Here is a 21,431-nt window from a genome sequence, read left to right on the forward strand (position 1 = left end):
CTTCCTTCTTTCCTTCTTTTCTTCCTTACACTCTCACCTTATCCTATCTCAACCCTACTTAACTCACTCACTCATACATTTACTCACTCCTCCTCCTCCTCCTCCTCCTCCTCCTCCTCCTCCTCCTCTTCCTCCTCCGTCCCTCTTCATCCCCATGGCCATAAATTCCAGTCCATGTTGGTTTTCCAGGCAATTCCTCCATGTTTGTGACTCTGTGTCACTTTGTGACTCAAATATTTTGCTTCGTATAAATTAAAAAAGAAAAAGAGAGAAAAGATAGATAGATAGATAGATAGATAGATAGATAGATAGATAAATAGATAGATAGATAGATAGATAGATAGATAGATAGATAGATAGATAGATACAAAGACTGATTGATTGACTGATTGACCGAGAGAGAGAGAGAGAGAGAGAGAGAGAGAGAGAGAGAGAGAGAGAGAGAGAGAAAGAAGAAGGGAAAGAAGCGGTGAGAGGAAAGGAAAGAAGGAAGGAATAAGGGAAGGAGGAAAGGAGAGAGGAAAAAGTGAATCTAATATAAAAGATAAAAGAAACAATATCCTTTGGAATTCTTAGGGAGACCAGGAGGGAAGGCGCCCCCCCCAACACACACACACACACACACACACACACACACACACACACACACACACACACACACACACACACACACACACCTTTGCAAACTAATTAACATTTTTGCCTTTCTCTCTCTCTCTCTCTCTCTCTCTCTCTCTCTCTCTCTCTCTCTCTGAAGAGAGAGAGAGAGAGAGAGAGAGAGCAGAGAGAGAGAGAGACATTTAGAGAGAGAGAGAGAGAGAGAGAGAGAGAGAGAGAGAGAGAGAGAGAGAGAGAGAGAGAGAGAGAGAGAGAGCCATCTCGCTTCCCCCTTCACATATGGAAACTTTTATCTCTTATTATTTCCAAATGACACACACAGTTGGGGAGAGGAGGAAGAGGAAGAAGAAGAGGGGGAGGAGGAGGAGGAGGAGGAAAGGTACAGTGCAGTTAACATTGAGAGAGAGAGAGAGAGAGAGAGAGAGAGAGAGAGAGAGAGAGAGAGAGAGAGAGAGAGAGAGAGAGAGAGAGAGAGAGAGAGAGAGAGAGAGAGAATGCTTTGTATTCCTCCAACCTCGAAATCTGACCATTTTTTCCCTTTGAACTCTCTCTCTCTCCCTCTCTCTCTGGATGGAACACACTCGCACACAGGCGCGCGCCCACACCCACACCATCACCCCCCACCACATAGAGAGAGAGAGAGAGAGAGAGAGAGAGAGAGAGAGAGAGAGAGAGAGAGAGAGAGAGAGAGAGAGAGAGAGAGAGAGTGTGTGTGTGTGTGTGTGTTTCACTGTTTGTTTTATCTGCTGCAGTCTCTGACGAGACAGCCAGACGTTACCCTATGGAACTAGCTCAGAGCTCATTATTTCTGATCTTCGGATAGGCCTGAGACACACACTGGTGTGTGTGCGCGTGTGTTTCCGCCTCACACATACGTATGCTCTCAGTGAAATCTTTCTTATCTAAATTTACCAATGGTCCTTTAAAACTAATCAGAATTTATAGCGTGGAAATAAATTAGGTGTAGATAATTCTAGCGGAGTACATACCTACATCCTTCGAAACGAATCTGAGTTCATAGTAACGTCTGCCTCTAATAACATGCATTATAAATAGTAGATACATTAATCATATTTCTTCTTCAGTGTTTAGGTAGATCATTCTTCAAAGTGAATCAAAAGTCATGATATAGGGACGTATCTCCTGAGTTCTTATTAACCCGCGCTTCTTCCGTGTTACAGGTGGCTCGGAGGACCTCAGATGTATTGATATTCCCCGTATTGTGCTCGATACTGCTCGTCGCTTTCCTTCTACGGATACTGGAAGGACCAAAACACATCACTGAAGGGAGGGAGGACTTATACTATGCGATGAAAAAGCAGAAGAGGTCACAAGAAGGTAAGTCGATCTGCCTAAGTTTTTATCCCATGAAACGTGTCAGAAATCTTTGCAATTCATGTCTCTACAAATCCTTGCATTATCAGATTACACAGGAACATTCATGCGCCCGTAATCAGAAACGCCTTAATTCCCTTCTCACTGCTACAGTTTTCAAGGCCACATAAACAACTAGCCGCGTTTTTTTAAGACATTTTCTCCTTTTATTCAACTAGAATTCGTGCCACTCTATCACCAGAATCGTGAAAATACTTATGAACACGACTATCTTCAACTGGAGCCTTTGGAAAGCAGTGATGGTGAGAGAGCAAAGCGTTTCAGAATACCGGCCATGGCATATATCTTCCCCACTCTGCTATCAGCTATAAGCCTAACGCGCTTTACCCTTCGAAATCCATCAGCATTCACAGCAATACCTGTCTTGAAATGCCATGCATTTCCCTGCTTGATAACTACCTTAGCAGTTTCGATCGCAGTGCTACCTAATGGGGAACGACCCGGAATATGTTACCAACGCCTGCCGATACAAACTCATATAGCGTATACAGGAACATAAAAGCCCTAATCTATTCGCCGCTATCTCGTATCAGTTCAGTGAGAAGTCGGAGAATATCATAGTTCATCCTTAAGCGAGGCCAGAGGTGAGGGAGGCCGCGGTGGTGGTGGACTGGTGGGGAGCTGCCAGTTGTTTACACGGGGCCTGTGTGGTCACCTGACTTCACTACACCGCAGTATTAACGTCTGTCTTCCACTATTTCTGGGACTCATCCACTAAGTAAGAGTACGAGAATAGTAGTAATTTGCTTCCTAAATGCGCGAAGTCACTTAAACTATCGTAAAATAACGAAATCTTGGTAAGTAAGATGCATGTGATAGCCAAATTTTATATTTTTTCCTGTTTTGCCAAGGTTACGATGCCTGGAGATGTCATAGTGCATTATATATACTATCCAAGGTGCGTGTACTGTGTGTGTATGGCAGTGCCTGGTTGAACACTGTGTGAGGCAAAGTAGGATATAGGTACTGTGCTTCCTTGCCTTATCAAAGTCACGGGATCATAATTACGTAAGTTCGCTGCCCAAACCTATCCTACAGTTTTCTGTTTGTTGGTGTGGTATGAAACTATGAACGCTTGTGGCTGATGAGTGAGTTGGAGGGAAAAGGCAGATTTGTAGGGCTCAATATCACAAAGCATTGAATATCTTTCATTCTTTACCCCCAGATGTTGTAGGAATGTTGTCAGGCAATCAGGAATGCGTGCACTGGTGTGTGTGTGTGTGATAGGAATACTTGTTTAGTTTACACTGCTATGCCAGTGTGAGTAGGAAGGATGCATGCATAGCTGTGTGAGGCGCAGTGTTGAGTGAGTGATAACAATGCTTCTACTGAGATATGAGTGACGAGGAGCCATGGATTCAGGTGAGACAAGGAAACAAAAAACAGTAGGAAGGAAACAGGACGATGAAAAAAAAAAAACACACACACACATAGGACACTTTTCTCTTACACAATCACTCCCACATGACCTGGAATTCCTGCTGCTACCTTTCTTGATACAATACCTGTGTCAGTAGTGTCAGGTGTCATCGGGAGTGTGAGGTGCTTCACTGATGATAAGAGAGAGAGAGAGGAGGAGGGGTATAGCAGGGAAGATAAGCTATCAGAGTGGCTGAGGGTCATTATCTTTACCATTATCTAGTTCACCAGCATGAGATGAGTCTGCCACACTCTACACACCACCACACTGCCTTCTGCCTGCACCACCTCACCTCCTCTATTATTGTTAGGGTGACTGGATGCCAAGGAATTGAGTGTATGTGTGTGTGGCTGTGTGTATGGATGGACAGAGTGTTTAGGTGTGCAGGACAGTACTAAGGTGTTGGTTAATTAGTTCAGACAAGAGGTGTACATATGTGTGTGTGTGTGTGTGTGTGTAGTAACAAATATCCTGAAATACTTGAGTGTGGTAGGTAGTGTTGCTTATTGAGGATAGGAACTGGTAAAATCCACATTTAAAGCTAATATTCTGGAGTGTGTTGGAGTGATAGTTAATGTTGGGAGTGTATGCATGGCAGTTAATGTTAAGAATGTGTGTATGTCAGTATAGTGTGGCATTGGAGAGAAGGTGATTAGGTTAGGTCAGGTTAGGTGTGGGTGTATTCGTCAGGATGGCAGTTGGAAGGAAGAGTGTGGTGGTGGTGGCCGCTGTAATCTGTGCAGGATTGCTCTACAAGTTGCTGTTCGGCAATGGTTTTGGTAAGTACTGGTGGTGTGGAAGTCTTGTTGTGTCAAAATAACAATAGGTTTTTTGTCCGAGGGCCATGTTGAGTTAGGTTAGCATTAGGTTTATCCAGTTCCTTAACCCCTTCAGTACTGGTACACATTTTTACATTGAGATTGTGTACGATTAGACAATTTTTATTTACATTAGGAAGAGTCTGTAGAGGTTAGAAGATTAATGGCCACAGTCTTCACTATTTCAATCCCCAACACGAGTTTCTGAAGCTGTATCAAATCACCAAATAGTAAGCAGAATAAATAAAGAAAGGGGGTAATTATACAGGTGATCCATTTAGTTTGTGTGTCAGGATTTGAACAATGCATCTTGTTTGCTAGTGGCTTTGGCAAACTGTGGTGCACTACTTTAGTTGTGTGGCAGTGACGTGAGGCTTTCCATCATAGAGCCAAGTTGGGTCAGGTCAGGTGTACTGGTTGTCAGGTTTGTCAGAGGAACTGAGGTATTCTTTATCTGGTCGCCATGTTAGAAGACTTGTATTTTGGCAGTGCTCACTGGTACATGTACAAGACCTTCTTTTCCTCATTAATTTGGTGTTGCTCCTCAGACATTATAATTGATCCAATTTATTTATTTGTTTATCATGTAAGAGGGGACTTAGGACTGTGGGTAACAAAAAATGGTGTGGGACCCATGTTAAACAGTCATAGTAAAGCCTTAGAACACTCACTGTGATTTGCTAGATAACCATTTGGTAAAGTAAATCTTATTCTGGATTGCTGTTTCCATTCTCCGCCTCATAGTGGATACATGTTTGAAAGCAGAGCTGCAGATTAACTACACAGCTCAGTTTTGTAGTTTTATACAGTGAAGTACAGTATATGATGACATGAGAAAATTAGGGACACTGCAAGAAGCCATCAGACTCAACCCTGTCATGCATTGAGTTCATGGTAACCTAATCTGACTCTATCACATCGATTTTGTCAACTGGGAGTATCAAAACTTTTAACCCTCTTTCTTGTATGTACATGTAAGAAGATATCTGGCCAGGAGCTATAAAATGACAGGGAAGAAAAAGAGCTTGTAGAATGTGTTAATCCTCAATAAAGAGAGCTTAGCCGTAGCACTGAAACAATCAGTATCTCTTAACAATCATTTATGTCCAGTAATATAAAAAAATTATCAAAACTTCAAAGCCAAAAATGTACTGCATACATTTCATTCCATGTCTTTGAGCAACACAAAAGAACACAGTAACAGTGCTGCTCTTGGCTGGCTGCACAGGAGAGAGAGAGAGAGAGAGAGAGAGAGAGAGAGAGAGAGAGAGAGAGAGAGATGGGGGAAAGATGATGTTAAGGTAGTCATGTGGGTTTAATTCTTTTGTCCTTGTAAATGGTCACTCCTTCTATGCTTCACTCCCTCACATCTACCTCTTGTCTCTGCACACACACACACACACACACACACACACACACACACACACACACACACACACACACACACACACACACACACACAGACACACGGCCCGGTAGCTCAGTGGTTATAGCGCTGGCTTCACAAACCAGATCACCGGGATTCGATTCCCTGGCCAGGTGGAGATATTTGGGTGTGTCTCCTTTCACGTGTAGCCCCTGTTCACCTAGCAGTGAGTAGGTACGGGATGTAAGTCGAGGAGTTGTGACCTTGTTGTCCCGGTGTGTGGTGTGTGCCTGGTCTCAGACCTATCCCAAGATCGGAAATAATGAGCTCTGAGCTCGTTCTGTAGGGTAACGTCTGGCTGTCTCGTCAGAGACTGCAGCAGATCAAACAGTGAATTACACACACACACACACACACACACACACACACACACACACACACACACACACACACACACACACACACACACACACACACACACTATAGTAAAACCCTAACATGTACCACTAATTTGTCCAGCAAAGACTAGTTTTTACATCAAACACCACCAGCACTTAAGAACACCACTGGCTGGATTGATGGTGGAGCAAGCTGGTAATAGATAGATTTTTAGGCTAATGGAGAGGTTCAACAGTTTAAACATAAAGCAAGAGAGAGTAATGAGTAATAAATGATTGTTAATTGTGATTCAGCCTTTCAGCCTCTCACAGCTGCCTGGGATTACTCGCACATCTTTTTCTATAACTTTGAATAATTTAATTGTTGGGAGTGGAGCTGATTCCATTTCAGTAGGATAATGAAAGAGGTCTAAGGATTCTTTTTTTATTCATAGATGAAATAACTGAACATTTCTTCCACAGCAAGACTTTATATTTCATGAGATCAATGTTTTATGCACATACTTTCTAAAGGATTATCTATCCATATCATGACCTTTTGTTAATCTCTTTATCTCTATGCCAGGCCAGCCATCCCATACAGACTGGCTCAGACTAATCTTCCCCCCCTCCCAGACACACACACACACACACACACACACACACACACACACACACACACACACACACACACACACACACACACACACACACACACACACACAATGTAATGAAAGAGTGTGCCGATATGAAGAAGGAAAATGAAGCACTGAAAGAGGAAGTTAAGCTAATTAAAGTGAATTGCGAAAAATGTGGAGAATCTCTAGGAAAAGTGATGGAGAAGCAGGCTGAATGGAAAAAAAGTCAGGAAGTGGAAAGAAAGGAGGTAAATTACAAAGTTGCAAGTCTGGAAAAGGAAATCAAAGAGTCTGGGGAGAAAACTTTGGGCCTTGCTGAAATTATAGATCAACAGATCATAGAAGAGAAGATTGCTGAGAAAGTGGTGAAGGTTATTAAGTCAAATGAGACATTGGTGAGGGAAACTGTAGACAAAAAGAGATGTGTGGTGATATTTGGTGTGGAGGAGGATAAGACACCGAGTAAAATGGAGAGAGAGAAAACATAAAAAGGTGATAAATAATATCATTAATGTGGTGCAGGAGGAGGAAAAGACCTAGTACAAGAAATAGAGGACTTCCATAGAATTGGAAAGTTCACAAGAGAAGGTATGAGGCCAATAAGAATCAAACTTAAGTCACAAAAGGATGTAGATGAATTGGTGGAGAAGTCATGGAGGCTAGCCCAGCAGGAAACAACAAGGAAGATTTGGTTGAGAAGAGATCTCGGTGAAAAGGAAAGAGAAATGTTAAATGAGTTGAGAAAGGAGGCTTTGAAAAAAATGAAGAGAGGACAGAAGAGGAGAAGAAAGAGTTTTTCTGGAGAATCTTGGATATGAGACTGAGGAAGTGGTTCATAACCCAGAAAAGTACAGCAAGAAAGGACTAAAGAAACTTACGTATGAGCGGAATGTAATGTATTCCAACATAAATGGAGTGATATCGGGATTTTAGAACTCAACGATTACTTGAGGGACAAGAACCCAGATATTGTGGGTCTTACTGAAACAAAACTGAGAGAGGGAGAAGACCTGATGATGGTTGGAGAAGGAAATATAATGTTTGGAAAAGAAATAGAGTAGGTAAGATGGGAGGAGGAGTGATGTTGCTGGTTAAAAAGATATAAAGGTGGATCAAGTGAAAGAAGGTATGGGAAAGGCAGAAGTGCTAAAGATCAGAGCAGAAACTAATGAAGGAAAAAGAGGCACTACATAGTGGTGTACGTACCACCTAAGACAAATGCATGGTCAGTACAGGAATATGAAGAAATGATAAGTGATACAGGAACATGTCTGGAAGAAATGTTGGGTGGCTGTGAACGAACTATAATGATGGGAGATTTTAATTGTAAAGAGGTGTGTTGGGAGGACTGGTCAATGGAAGGATCAGAGACAACATGGGAAATACACTATTGACACTGGCAATGGAAAATGTGTTAACTCAGTGGGTCAAAGAAGATACTAGGTTTGGAGGAGAGGGAGCATCGTCAAGACTGGACTTGGTCTTTAGTACAGAGCCAATGGTCATTGAGGAGATGAGGGTGGAGTGCCCTTTAGCAAAGAGTGATCATGCAGTTTTGGAGTTCAAGGTGATAGATGAAGAGAAATCTAGAAGAAATGAAGAATATAAAGTGGGAAGATGGAATTATGCCAAGACAGATTTTGGAAACCTAAAGAAATTCTTTCAAGAGACAAATTGGATGAAATTCAAGAGTGCTAAGGAGCAAATGAAAAGTGGAAGGAATTTATAAAAATATACAAAGAAGGTGAGAAAAATTTGTACCAATAAGACAACATAGAGAAGTTGGAAAGCAGGACTGGTTTAACGATAGATGTGAAAAGGCTAGAACAAGAAAAGAGGATGCATGGAAGAGGTGGAGAAGGAAAAGACGGATTAAGCAGTGGGAAAGTTACAAAAGAGCAAGAAATGAATATGTGTTGATTAGAAGAGAAGAAAGAAAGAAACAAGAAAAGGATATAATTGATAAATGTAAAGACCAACCAAGGCTTTTTACAGACATGTGAACAACAACATCAAAAATAGAGAAAGTATTGAAAGTTTAGAAGTAAATGGAGTATGCAGTGAAGATCCCAGGAAATGGCAGAGGCTATGAATGGATGCTTTCGGAAGGTATTCACAAAGGAGACTGCTTTTGACAAACCACTGGTAATGGAACAGAAAGGGATTATGAAGGAGTTTCAAGTAACTGTGGAGGAGATCAAGAATATGATGGGGAGTTTAGAAGTGAGAAAAGCTGTGGGACCTGATGGGGTATCAGGATGGATTTTAAGAGAATGCAGGGAGCAACTGGCAGAAAAAGTTTGTGAAGTAATTGATGCCTCATTAAGGGAAGGTGTAGTGCCCCAAGACTGGAAAAGAGCTAACATTGTCCCAATCTATAAATCAGGTAACAAGAGAGACCCATTGAACTATAGACCAGTGTCACTTACAAGTGTGGTAGCTAAGATGTGTGAGAGGGTGGTGAAGAATAGATGGACAGACTTCTTGGAGAAAATGACATACTTTGTGAGTGTCAATTTGGTTTTAGAAAAGGGCGTTCATGCACGACAAACCTGATATGTTACTATTCGAGGGTGATAGATGTAATACAGGAAAGAGATGGTTGGGCTGATGGAATATATCTGGATTTAAAAAAGGCCTTTGATAAGGTACCACACCGGAGACTGATCTGGAAACTTGAAATGGTAGGAGGAGTGCATGGCAGTTTACTAAAATGGATGGAAGACTTTTGGTAGGAAGAGAAATGAGAACAATAATTAAGGACAGACCATCAGAATGGGGCTTGGTGGAGAGTGGAGTTCCACAGGGATCAGTGTTGGCACCAGTAATGTTCGCGGTCTACATAAATGACATGGTGGATGGGGTGTCCAGTTATGTGAGCCTATTTGCAGACGATGCAAAATTGTTAAGAAAAGTGAGATGTGACAAAGATTGCGAACTACTCCAGGAAGACTTGGACAGAATATGGAAATGGAGCTGTACATGGCAAATGGAGTTCAACACGACAAAATGCAAGAAAATAGAGTTTGGCAAGAGTGAAAGAAGAATCAGGAGTATGTACAAGATAGGAAATGAAGACATAAAACCAGTCATGAAGAAAAAGACCTTGGGGTGACAATTACCAATGACCTATCGCCAGAGAGACATATAAACAAAATAATTGGAGAAGTATTGAACTTATTGAGGAACATAAGAGTGGCGTCAGATATTTAGATGAAGAAATGATGAAGAAAATAATTACTGCAATGATAAGACCGAGGCTTGAATATGCAACAATACAGTGGGCTCGAACTTAAAGAAACACATAAGGAAACTAGAGAAAGTACAGAGGGCTGCAACAAAAATGGTGCCTGACTTAAGAGATTTGACTTATGAAGACAGACTGAAAAGAATGCAACTTCCGACCCTGGAAAACAGAAGAGAAAGGGGAGACCTGATAGCAATATACAGAGTGATGATTGGCATGGAAAAATGGATAGGGAAGATCTGTGTATGTGGAATGAAAGAATGTCGAGAGGGCATGGGAAAAAACTAAAATGGCCACTTATAGGAGAGATGTGAAAAAATATAGCTTCCCTCATAGAAGGGTGGAAGCATGGAATAGTTTAGACGTGGAAGTGGTCAACGCAAGGAATATTCATGATTTTAAGAAAAAGCTGGACATTAATAGATATGGAGACGGGACAACACGAGCATAGCTCTTTTCCCGTATGTTACAATTAGGTAAATACAATTAGGTAAATACACACACACATCGCATAGTGTAGTGGTTAGTAGACTCGGCTCACAACCGAGAAGGCTCGGGTCCGAGTCCCGGGCATGATGAGGTAAGTGGGCGAGCCTCTTAATGTGTAGCCCCTGTTCACCCAACAGCAAGTAGGTACGGGATGTAACTTGAGGGGTTTCCTGGTGTGTGGAGTGTCTTGTGTTCTCATTCTTACCCGAATATCAGTCGATGTGCTCTGAGCTCGCTCCATGATGGGGAAGGCTGGCTGGGTGACCAAGAGGCGTCCATGAATACACACACACAGTCTCATTAGTCCCTGGTGGAAAGAGACCATTTCCTGTAAATAAATCACCCAAATTTTTCATGTTTAACCTATCATATTTTCTCTGATCTACCTTGTTAGTACACACTCAATTGATTTGTACTACTATCATTTATACCATTTTGGGTGTAACTAAAATAGCTACAGATTGTAAGTACCAAAACTGATGATTTAATTGGTGTAATTTGGAGGACTTCATCACAAGTTATCATTATGGGAGTTGATTTGGTCAGTTTATTGAATGTGTTGTTAATGGCAAAGGTTATTGTGCGGCCAGCTGTGTGGTGTGGTGTGGTGCAACTGTGTGCAGGTTTGATTCATCTTTCTGTTTGGTGTCATGTGGTGTGGTGCAGCTGTGTGGAAGCTTTATTAATTTTGCTGTGTGGTGTGGTACAGCTGTGAGGAGGCTTGGTTCATCTTACTGTGTGGTGTCATGTGGTGTGGTGCAGCTGTGAGGAGGCTGAGCCAACCTTACTGTGTGGTGTGGTGTGGTGTGGTGCAGCTGTGAGGAGGCTTGGTTCATCTTAATGTGTGGTGTGGTTTGGTGTGGTGCAGCTGTGAGGAGACTGAGCTAACCTTACTGTGTGGTGTGATGTGAAGCTGTGAGGAGGCTGAGCTAACCTTAGTGGTGTGGTGTGGTATGGTGTGAGGAGGCTCAGCTAACCTTAGTGTGTGGTGTGGTGTGGTGTGGTGCAGCGCAGCTGTGAGGAGGTTTGGTTAACCATACCATGTGTTTTTCTTAACTTTTTTTTTTTTTTTTTTTTTTTTTCTCTCACCACACCTTTGAGACATGACGGATACAAGGTGTGTCTGTGGATTGCATGTATTTACTAAATATTTTGCCACTTGTTGTACATGTCAGGAGTGAAGTTTGCCGTCAGTAATGAATGCAATGAATGTTTGTCCACCTTACATATGTGGTGGAAGTGAAGATTTCTTGTAGTGTTGTAGATTTTCATTAATTTCTTCTCATTTAGTTTTTTGTAACTTACTGATATCCTTGTTTGTGATGCAGACTTCATTGATGCCAGACAAGCCATGGCGCTCCCAGTCACGCCAGCCACTGAGGTCGTCCCCTACAAGCAGGACTTGTACATTGGCCTGGGCATGTCCATCTCCTCCTCTGTGTTCATAGGAGGCAGCTTCATCCTCAAGAAGAAGTCCCTGCTGGCCCTTGGGAAGTCTGGTGGGGTGAGGGCAGGGGCGGGAGGGTTTGGCTACCTCAGGCACTGGTTGTGGTGGGCGGGTCTTCTCTCCATGGGCTTTGGGGAGGCACTCAATTTTGTGGCCTATGCATTTGCCCCTGCCACGCTGGTCACGCCCCTTGGAGCTCTGTCTGTTATCGTCACTGCGCTCTTCTCGCAGTACTTCCTTGGCGAGGCACTTAATGTGTTAGGCAAGGTGAGTGTGTGTATTTACCTAGTTGTATTTACCTAGTTGAAGTTTTACAGGGCCCGGGCTTTATGCTCGTGTGTTCCCGTCTCCATATCTACACTTATCCAATTTTTTTTAAACTATGTACACTCTTTGCTGACACCACTTCCTCACTCAAACTGTTCCAAGTCTCAACACATCTTTGTGGGAAACTAAATTTTTTAACGTCTCAGACATCTTCCCTTCCTCAGTTTCTTACTATGCGATCTTGTGCTTCTAATGTCATATTCTTCTCTCAGGATTAGTTTCTCATTATCCACTTGATCCATTCCATTAATCAATTTATAAACTTGTATCAGATCCTCTCTTTCTCTTCTCAGTTCCAGGGTTGGTAGATCCATAGCTTTTAATCTCTCCTCATATGTCATCCCTTTAAATTCTGGAACCATTCTTGTAGCCATTTTTTGTAGTCTCTCCAATTTCCTTATGTGTTTCTTTTTATGGGGAGTCCACACAACTCCTGCATATTCCAATCTAGGTATGTGTGTGTGTGTGTGTGTGTGTGTGTGTGTGTGTGTGTGTGTGTGTGTGTGTGTGTGTGTGTGTGTGTGTGTTCTAGCTGTGACAGGAAGAATGTTCATTTTGTCTCCTCATCAGCTACTGTTATCCCAAGCTGGTCCTGAATTTCTTCAGTGTGCTCTTTGGTAAATTGTTCCTCTTGATGTCACTTCTACACTTTTCCTACTGAACGAATTAACATTAGTAGTGTAAAGTAATGATAGAGTTAGTAGTGGTAGTGATTAATATTTGGAGTGAAAGTGTTAATAGTAATAATATTTGTCCCTCCTTAGATTGGGTGTTCCCTGTGTCTGCTGGAATAAATAGCTTTAGTAAGATGTGATTGATTTAGGACAGAGTGGTGGTGATGAGTGACAGACAGTGTTTGTGGTAATAACATTTCCTCTTCAGATTGGGTGTTCCCTGTGCCTGTTGGGAGCAACAGTGGTGGTGATACATGCCCCCAAGGAAGCAGAGGTCACCAGCATGGAGGAACTGGCCAACAAACTGGTGGATCCTGGTAAGTGGATGGATGTGCTCATATCATTTATGGATGTGTTGTTATAACTTGTGGATTTTAAAAGAGAGAGGAAGAAATTGTTTCTCAAATAGAGTGGTGCATGACTTAAATAAATTAGTATCAGGATTATAATGATTTGCGATTGTAATATTCAAAGTATCTTGAGTATAAGTGTTGATTGTGTAAAATGAAATGCTAAACTCTTGCTAAGCTTCCTGTTATTCTAAATGGTCTGTTTCCTGCCATGTGTGTGTGTGTGTGTGTGTATTTACCTAGTTGTTGTTTTACAGGACCTGGGCTTTATGCTTGTGTGGCCCCATCTCCATATCTACACTTATCCAATTTTTCTTTAAAACTATGCACACTCATTGCTGACACCACTTCTTCACTTAACTGTTCCACATCTCAACACATCTTTGTGGGAAACTATATTTATTAACATCTCTCAGACATTTTCCCTTTCTCATCTTTTTACCATGCGATCTTGTGCTTCTAATGTCATGTTCTTCTCTCAGGATCAGTTTCTCATTATCCACCTGGTCTATTCCGTTGATCAATTTATAAACTTGTATTAGATCCCCTCTCTCCCATCTCTGTTCCAGGGTTGGTAGATCCATAGCCTTTAGTCTCTCCTCATATGTCATCCCTTCAAATTCTGGAACCATTCTTGTAGCCATTTTTTGTAGTCTCTCCAACTTCCTTATGTGTTTCTTTTTATGAGGGGTCCACACTATTCTTGCATATTCCAATCTGGGTCTTATTATAGTACTTATCAATTTCTTCATAATTTCTTTGCCCATGTAGTGAAATGCTACTCCAATATTCCTTAGCAAATTATATGTCTCTGAAAATTCTATCAATATGGCTTACCAGTTGATTGTTTTCTTCCATTGTCACTCCTAAGTCCTTTTCCTTTTTTACTTTCTCTAGTCCTACTCCATCTCCCATCTTATAGATTCCCACGGGTCGTCTTTCACTCTTTCCCATTTCCATGACATGGCTTTTGTCCACATTGAATTCCATTTCCCACTTTTTACTTCATTCCCAGATCTTATTTAGGTCTTCCTGCAGTATTTCACAATCCTCTTTTTGCTTTATAACTCTGCATAGTTTCATATCGTCCGCAAACAGATTTATATAGCTGTTCACTCCTTCTGGCTTGTCGTTTATACATATATATGAGGAAAAGTATTGGCGCTAATACTGACTCCTGTGGCACTCTGCTTTCTGCTGCTTTCCACTTGGACTTCATATCTTTAACTACCGTCCTTATTTCTCTCCCCCTCAAATAATTTTCCATCCATCTCAATGTGCTTCCTTTTAAGCCACCCTTCTCCTCTAACTTCCACAGTAATCTTGCATGTGGCATTTTATCATACGCCTTTTTTAAATCCAAATAAATACAGTCAACCCTCGTAACCTGCTTGAGGTGGTATATTTAGGTATAGGTTTAGTAAAGGGACTGCTCTGTGTAGATATATTTAGCCCCCCTCCTCAACCCCCCCTCTCTCTCTCTCTCTCTCTCTCTCTCTCTCTCTCTCTCTCTCTCTCTCTCTCTCTCTCTCTCTCTCTCTCTCTCTCTCTCTCTCTCTCTCTCTCTCTCTCTCTCTCTCTCTCTCTCTCTTTCCCCAGAACTAGCACTGACAACGGCCAGAGATCAATTTCAGTAAAAGGTCTGCGATTATGGAACGCCTTGCCCTCCTGTATAAAAGATATAGGAAATGTGTTTACGTTTAAAAGAAGACTTATGAACTTCCTTCTGAGTAACGACCTTCAGCTTTAATTGTGACACCACTAGTACTTCTCTTTTTATGTGGCAATTTTATGATTAGTGTTCTTATGTTTTACTGTATTTTAGTCTCATATTTTGAATTTTATGATGTTTTAGTAATAGTTTTACCGCTAATGTTGTCTTTTTATACGCTAGTTTATTGGCATGATGTTCTTCTTTTATTGTATTTTAGTGTTATTACATGAATTTTACTGTCTTAGTAATCTTTTATAATTATGACACTTCATCATTATTCTTAATTTTAGCTATATCTGTATCTTGCTAGGAGAATATCACAATGTAGAGCTGTAACAATAACCATTGTTAACAATGGAATAACACAATAAATTCTCTCTCTCTCTCTCTCTCTCTCTCTCTCTCTCTCTCTCTCTCTCTCTCTCTCTCTCTCTCTCTCTCTCTCTCTCTCTCTCTCTCTCTCTCTCGTAGTTAAGAATCTCAGTGTGTGTGTGTGTGTATTTACCTAGTTGTATTTACTTAGTTGTAGTTTTACAGGGCCTGGGCTTTACGCTCATGTGTCCCTGTCTCCATATCTACACGTATCCAATTTTTCTTTAAAACTATGCACACTTGTTGCTGACACCACTTCTTCACTCAACACATCTTTGCGGAAAACTATATTTTTTAACGTGTGTGTGTGTGTGTGTGTGTGTGTGTGTGTGTGTGTGTGTGTGTGTGTGTGTGTGTGTGTGTGTGTGTGTGTGTGTGTGTGTGTTTACCTTGCTGTATGTTACAGGGTTCGAGCAAGGCTCATGTGACCTGTCTCCATATCTACTTTTATCTAACTTTTCCTTAAATTTGTGCATACTTTCAGCTGCTACAATCTCTTCATTGAAGTTGTTCCAGATAACCACTGCCCTTTGTAGAGAACTGAATTTTTTAATGTCCTTTAAACACTGACTTTTCATGATCTTGGAGTGTCCTCTTCATTTATATCCATCCTCCATCAGTGATACCAGGCCTCGTCTATCTATCTTCTTCATACGGTTTACTATCTTATACATTGTTATTAGATCTCTTTCCTGTCTATCCTTTAAAGATGGTAGTTCCATTTCCTTCAGTCTTTCTTCATAGGGAAGTTCCTTTATTTCTGGCACCATCTTTGTAGTGGTGCTTTGGATTCTTTCTAATTTCCTGATACCCTTTTGAATTTGTAGTGACTGCACCACTGCTGCATATTCTAGCCTTGGTCTAGTCTAGTGTGTATTTACCTAGTTTTATTTACGTAGTTGTAGTTTTACAGGGCCTGAGCTTAATGTTCGTGTGGCCCCGTCTCCATATCTACACTTATCCAATTTTTCTTTAAAACTATGCACACTCGTTGCTGACACCACTTCCTCACTCAAACTGTTCCAAGTCTCAACACATCTTTGCGGGAAACTATATTTTTTAACATCTCTCAGACATCTTCTCTTCCTCAGTTTCATACTATGTGATCTTGTGCTTCTAATGTCGTATTCTTCTCCAGTTCTACTCCATCTCCCATCTTATAGATTCCCACGGGTCGTCTTTCACTCTTTCCCATTTCCATGACATGGCTTTTGTCCACATTGAATTCCATTGTGTGTGTGTGTGTGTGTGTGTGTGTGTGTGTGTGTGTGTGTGAAAATGATGATTATGTGCCTTAGCTATATGATGATTGCAGTGTTCCTGGTGTATGTGGCGGCGGTGGTGGCAGCCGCCCTGCTGCTCATCCTGCACTTTGGGCCCCGGCAAGGCTCCAGGAACGTCACCATCTACATTGCCATCTGCTCCCTCATTGGTGGCTTCTCTGTGCTGGGGTGCAAGGCCATCGGTCTGGCTGTCAAGGTGTGTCTCTCTCTCTCTCTCTCTCTCTCTCTCTCTCTCTCTCTCTCTCTCTCTCTCTCTCTCTCTCTCTCTCTCTCTCTCTCTCTCTCTCTCTCTCTCTCTCTCTCTCTCTCTCTCTCTCTCTCTCTCTCTCTCTCTCTCTCTGTTGTAAAGTGTGGTCAATTGATCTTTCTATCTATCTGACTTAACATCATTCTATCTGTGTCTGTTTATCTACTTTTTACTCTGTAAAAAATTTTGGTCAGTATGTATATCTATATATCAATATGTCCAGTATTCATGTGCCTGTCTTTCTGTATGTCTGTCTATCCTTCTATTGATGTGTGTGTTATAAGATGTGGTTAGTGTATCTATGTATCTGTGTATCAAGTTACCAGTGTATCTTTATGTGTATCAATTTTTTTGTGTCGACAGGAAACAATTAACGGCAGCAATGAATTTCGGAACTGGATCACGTGGCTGGCCGTGTTCAGCCTGATAGTGTGTGTCAGCACCCAGATGAACTACCTGAACAAAGTGAGTGTGTCTCTGGCCTGTATTCTGAAATGCTTTGCTCTCTCACCATCACTACTTTCCAAAGTTTAAGTTAGGTTAGGTACCCCTTGTTTTCTTGTGCTCTCATGTTCTTCTTTTTTAGACCTTTATTTTCTTTTTCTTTCTTCTATTTATTTTTCTTACCTTTATTTCTTTTCCTGCTTAAGATTTCTCATTTTTTTTGTATGTTTTATTTTCTATTTTGCATCATCTTTATTTTTATCATTGCTTATTCTTCATCCTTCATCAGTTAACTCCTTCACTACCGTGACATGTCTTCATATTTATTCTGCTTACTATTAGGCAATTTTATACAGCTTCAGAAAATCATGTGGGGATTAAGATAGTGAAGACTCTGAACTATTTATCTTCTGACCTTTATAAACCCTTCCTAGTATAAATAAAATTGTCTAATCACACCCCAAATTCATGGTAAAAATGCATCCCAATACTGTATGGGTTAATGGGTTAATGGATGGAGATGGCAGGTGGAAGGAGGTAAGCATATTTTCACACGTATGACAATCATCACATGTGCTGCCAGCCTTCCTTACATTGATCCCCCTTCATCATCAACAGGCACTGGACATCTTCAACACCTCACTCGTCACACCAGTCTACTACGTCTTCTTCACGGCCTGCGTCATCCTTTCCTCGGCAATGCTTTTCAAGGAATGGAAGGGACTGCCGGCCACAGATGTAATTGGCGTGTTGTCGGGATTCTTCACTGTGGTCATTGGCATCTTCATCCTTCATGCCTTCAAGTGAGTCAGTAATTTTTTTGTTATTTATTTACGTATTTATTATTTTTTTTTTATGCAAGAGGGAAGCTGGCCAAAGATAACAAAAATTTTAAAAGATCCTTTTCCCAGTTCCCTTAAAGAGTGATAGAATTACCCAAAAGTGAGGGACAAATGTCTTGAAACCTCCCTCTCAAAAGAAGTCAAGTCATAGGAAGATGGAAATACAGGAGCAGGGAGAGAGTTCCAGAGTTTACCAGAGAAAGGTAGTGTTTGTGTTTTGTGGTGGTGGTGGTGGTGGTGGTGGTGGTGGTGGTGGTTGTATGACATTGTATGAGTTAGTCACTATTACATCTTTTGCTTGCCTCCTTGTTTCTATCCTTTATTTTGTCTTTTTGTTTCCTTTCAGTGTTCCCTCATTCTTTTTACCCCTTGGTGTGTCTTCCTGGTTCTTTTCATGCATTTCACTCTATTTTCCTCCTCGGTATCAGTTGCTATGCGTTGTTTTACATTTCTATCCCTTTATTTCCTCTTGCCCTTACACCATCCCTTTATTCCTCTCATCATGGAGTTAGGAAGGAGGAAATGACTCCACGGTAAGGCAAGCACTTTTGTGAGAGGTATTGTGTGTTACAAGAGTAAGAACTTTTGCCAATTTAATCGACAAAATTCGTGTATGGGGATGATAGGTGGCAATAGTAGATAGGTATCATGCACGTAGTATAGCATGTATAGACCAGGAGGTGTCTTGCATCATTGCCCCTTTATGTTCCTGTGTTGAGTGTTTCTGGCCTGGCAGGGACATGGATGTGACATGGATGGGGATGTCGGCAATGCTACAGGCGGGGGACGGGCGGCGCGGCGGGACCAGTGAGCTGCTGGACCAGACGGACAGCTCGCCCGACCACCTGAGCTCTCTGGTGGAGGAGGAGGAGGGTCTCATCACGTCAGAACCGCTCTCCTATGGCTCAAACAAGCGGGCATACTGAGGCCTGGCCGGACCCTCGCTGGTTCCTGTCCCCTTCACCGACACTGGCTGGTGGAGGGGTGAGTGTATGTGTGTCTGTGTGTCCGGGAACTTCTGCCAGTGATGACTTTCTGGGTCTGAGAAAAGTGAAAGTTTAAACCCTTGCCTCTTCTTGTCTCCCTCACTGGTGGTGGCTGGTAGGGGGAGGGGCAAGTATGTTGGGTCAATGAATAGCTGGAGTGATTCAGGGTCAAGAAGACAGTGAGAGAGTGATGACTTCTGGAGTGATTCAGGGTCAAGAAGACAGTGAGAGAGTTTGGAAATGGTTTGTTCATATCCTCTTCAGTGGTGGTGACTGTGTTTGTTTGTAGAGCTGTTCTCAGATCTAACTTGTTTTTGCTAAGAGGAATGCATTGTTAATAGAGGCAGTGTTATGAAGGCATTGTTGTAATCGACAAGGGTGAGAAAGGAATATTTGAAAAAGAAGACAAGCAAGAAGTAACTGAAGTATTACCACAGAGGAAGTTTGTGTTATGAAAGCAATGGTGCAGTTGATAAAGGAAGATTTGAAGGGAACAAAGCAAGACTGAACAGTGAATCAAGCATTAAGTCAGAGGAGTCTTGGGTATGTAGAAACCGTGTCTTTCCTTTGAGTTTTGAAATCTTTTATACTGAAATTTTGCTTGTAAGAATGATGGTATTGAGGGAGGTGGAGGGAGGGAAGGGTGAGGGAGGTGAGGGAGAGAGGTAGGGAGGAAAAGAAAAGTGATGAATGCTGGATGATGAGGCATTACTATTATTAGGCAGTATTTTTTTCTCTTTTTTGTATTTTATTAGTGGCTGACTGGTTATGTCTGTCTGATATCTCTCTCTCTCTCTCTCTCTCTCTCTCTCTCTCTCTCTCTCTCTCTCTCTCTCTGCCTTTTTGCATCATTATCATCATCATTTCCTGTATTATGTTTTTATATCATCCGTTAATCATCTCTCTATTCTGTTCTCTCTCATCGTTCTCTCTCTCTCTCTCTCTCTCTCTCTCTCTCTCTCTCTCTCTCTCTCTCTCTCTCTCTCTCTCTCTCTCTCTCTATCATATTATCATGTCTTTTATTATCTCCATTCTTTGTTACTCTATCCGTTTTCACATTTTCTTCTGTTTTTCACTCCATCAGGATCTTCTGTTCTTCCCTTCCTTCATTCCTGCCTTCCTTTTATATTTCCTTCCTTCATTCTTGCCAGTCTCTTGAATGGCACATTGAACAGACAGACTCACATCCAAGCCAGCCACTTCATTTCCCATCATGGTGCTTTAATATACTTAACATGCATTTGAGCTACTTACCATTTCTGTGAGGACTTGAAGGTAGACAGAGGTGAGATGGTGCTGGCTGAGGGAGGGAGATGTGCCAGGCTGTCTCTCTCCTCATGTGCCAGGGGCCAGGGTGTTGTTTCCCAGTGTGTAGTTAAGATTAGTAGGTGACACTTGGGCCTGTATTCTGAAACGCTTTGCTCTCTTGTTCACCATGACTGGTTTTCAAGGCCACTGAGATGATTACCTGGGTTTCCAAGAGCGTTTCTTTGGTGCTTTTTTAAATCTTCTTAGTCTGTCTCCAGAAACAAATATGCTCTTGGAAGCATGACCCTCACTATTTTCAAAAGCCAAAAAGATGTTGAGAAAACTCTTTGAAAAATCTTAGCAACTTTTACTGCAGCCTGTTTGAGAATATGAGCCTTAGTGATTTTTCTTGTTTCAGTATTTATGGTTCTGCCTCTTTGTATTCAAATGTGCACCTATAACATACACACATACAGATGGACATACTCTAATTTCATGTTTTTATTCATGTCACTTGTGATTTTTTTTTTTTTTTTTTTTTTTTTTTTTTGTGTGTGCATAAAACACACACACACACACACACACACACACACACACACACACACACACACACACACACACACACACACACACACACACACACACACACACAAGATCGCATAGTAAGAAACTAAGAAAGGGACGATGTCTGAGAGATGTTAAAAAATTTAGTTTCCCGCAAAGATGTGTTGAGACTTGGAACAGTTTGAGTGAGGAAGTGGTATCAGCAAAGAGTGTACATAGTTTTAAAGAAAAATTGGATAAGTGTAGATATGGAGCGGGACCACGAGCATAAAGCCCAGGCCCTGTAAAACTACAACTAGGTAAACACACACACACACACACACACACACACACACACACACACACACACACACACACACACACACACACACACACCACGTAGTGTAGTGGTTAGCACACTCAATTCACAATCGAGAGGCCCGGGTTCGAGTCTTGGAATGCGGCGAGGCAAATGGGCAAGCCTCTTAATATGTAGCCCCTGTTCACCTAGCAGTAAATAGGTAGGGGATGTAACTCGAGGGGTTATGGCCTCGCTCTCCTGGTGTGTATTGTGGTCTCAGTCCTA

At 41.7% G+C, this 21,431-nt stretch overlaps 1 protein-coding gene across 3 annotated transcripts; it reads left to right on the top strand.

Moving 5' to 3' along the window:
* Positions 1–2,597: 2,597 nt before the first annotated feature.
* Positions 2,598–19,679, top strand: LOC123512091 (magnesium transporter NIPA2-like). 3 transcript variants are annotated; one of them, XM_045268297.1, is made up of 7 exons: positions 2,598–2,731; positions 11,697–12,082; positions 13,025–13,133; positions 16,568–16,731; positions 17,146–17,247; positions 17,845–18,029; positions 18,805–19,679. In XM_045268297.1, the coding sequence occupies exons 2-7, from the start codon at positions 11,720–11,722 to the stop codon at positions 18,992–18,994; spliced, it is 1,113 nt and encodes a 370-aa protein (XP_045124232.1). In that variant the 5' UTR covers positions 2,598–2,731; positions 11,697–11,719; the 3' UTR covers positions 18,995–19,679. The 3 variants fall into 3 exon arrangements, with proteins under 3 accessions (XP_045124232.1, XP_045124231.1, XP_045124230.1); XM_045268296.1 differs by lacking the exon at positions 2,598–2,731 and adding an exon at positions 2,787–3,375; XM_045268295.1 differs by lacking the exon at positions 2,598–2,731 and adding an exon at positions 3,458–4,212.
* Positions 19,680–21,431: the final 1,752 nt, after the last annotated feature.

This window comes from Portunus trituberculatus, chromosome 32, assembly GCF_017591435.1.
Source record: "Portunus trituberculatus isolate SZX2019 chromosome 32, ASM1759143v1, whole genome shotgun sequence".
Classification (NCBI taxonomy): domain Eukaryota; kingdom Metazoa; phylum Arthropoda; class Malacostraca; order Decapoda; family Portunidae; genus Portunus; species Portunus trituberculatus.

Excerpts from the sequence above, each read along its gene's own strand:
- LOC123512091 (XM_045268295.1), top strand. The coding sequence starts at position 4,125 with ATGGCAGTTGGAAGGAAGAGTGTGGTGGTGGTGGCCGCTGTAATCTGT. Across the intron at positions 4,213-11,696 it reads GCTGTTCGGCAATGGTTTTG|ACTTCATTGATGCCAGACAA; the intron begins GTAAGTACTGGT and ends TTTGTGATGCAG. Across the intron at positions 12,083-13,024 it reads CACTTAATGTGTTAGGCAAG|ATTGGGTGTTCCCTGTGCCT; the intron begins GTGAGTGTGTGT and ends TTTCCTCTTCAG.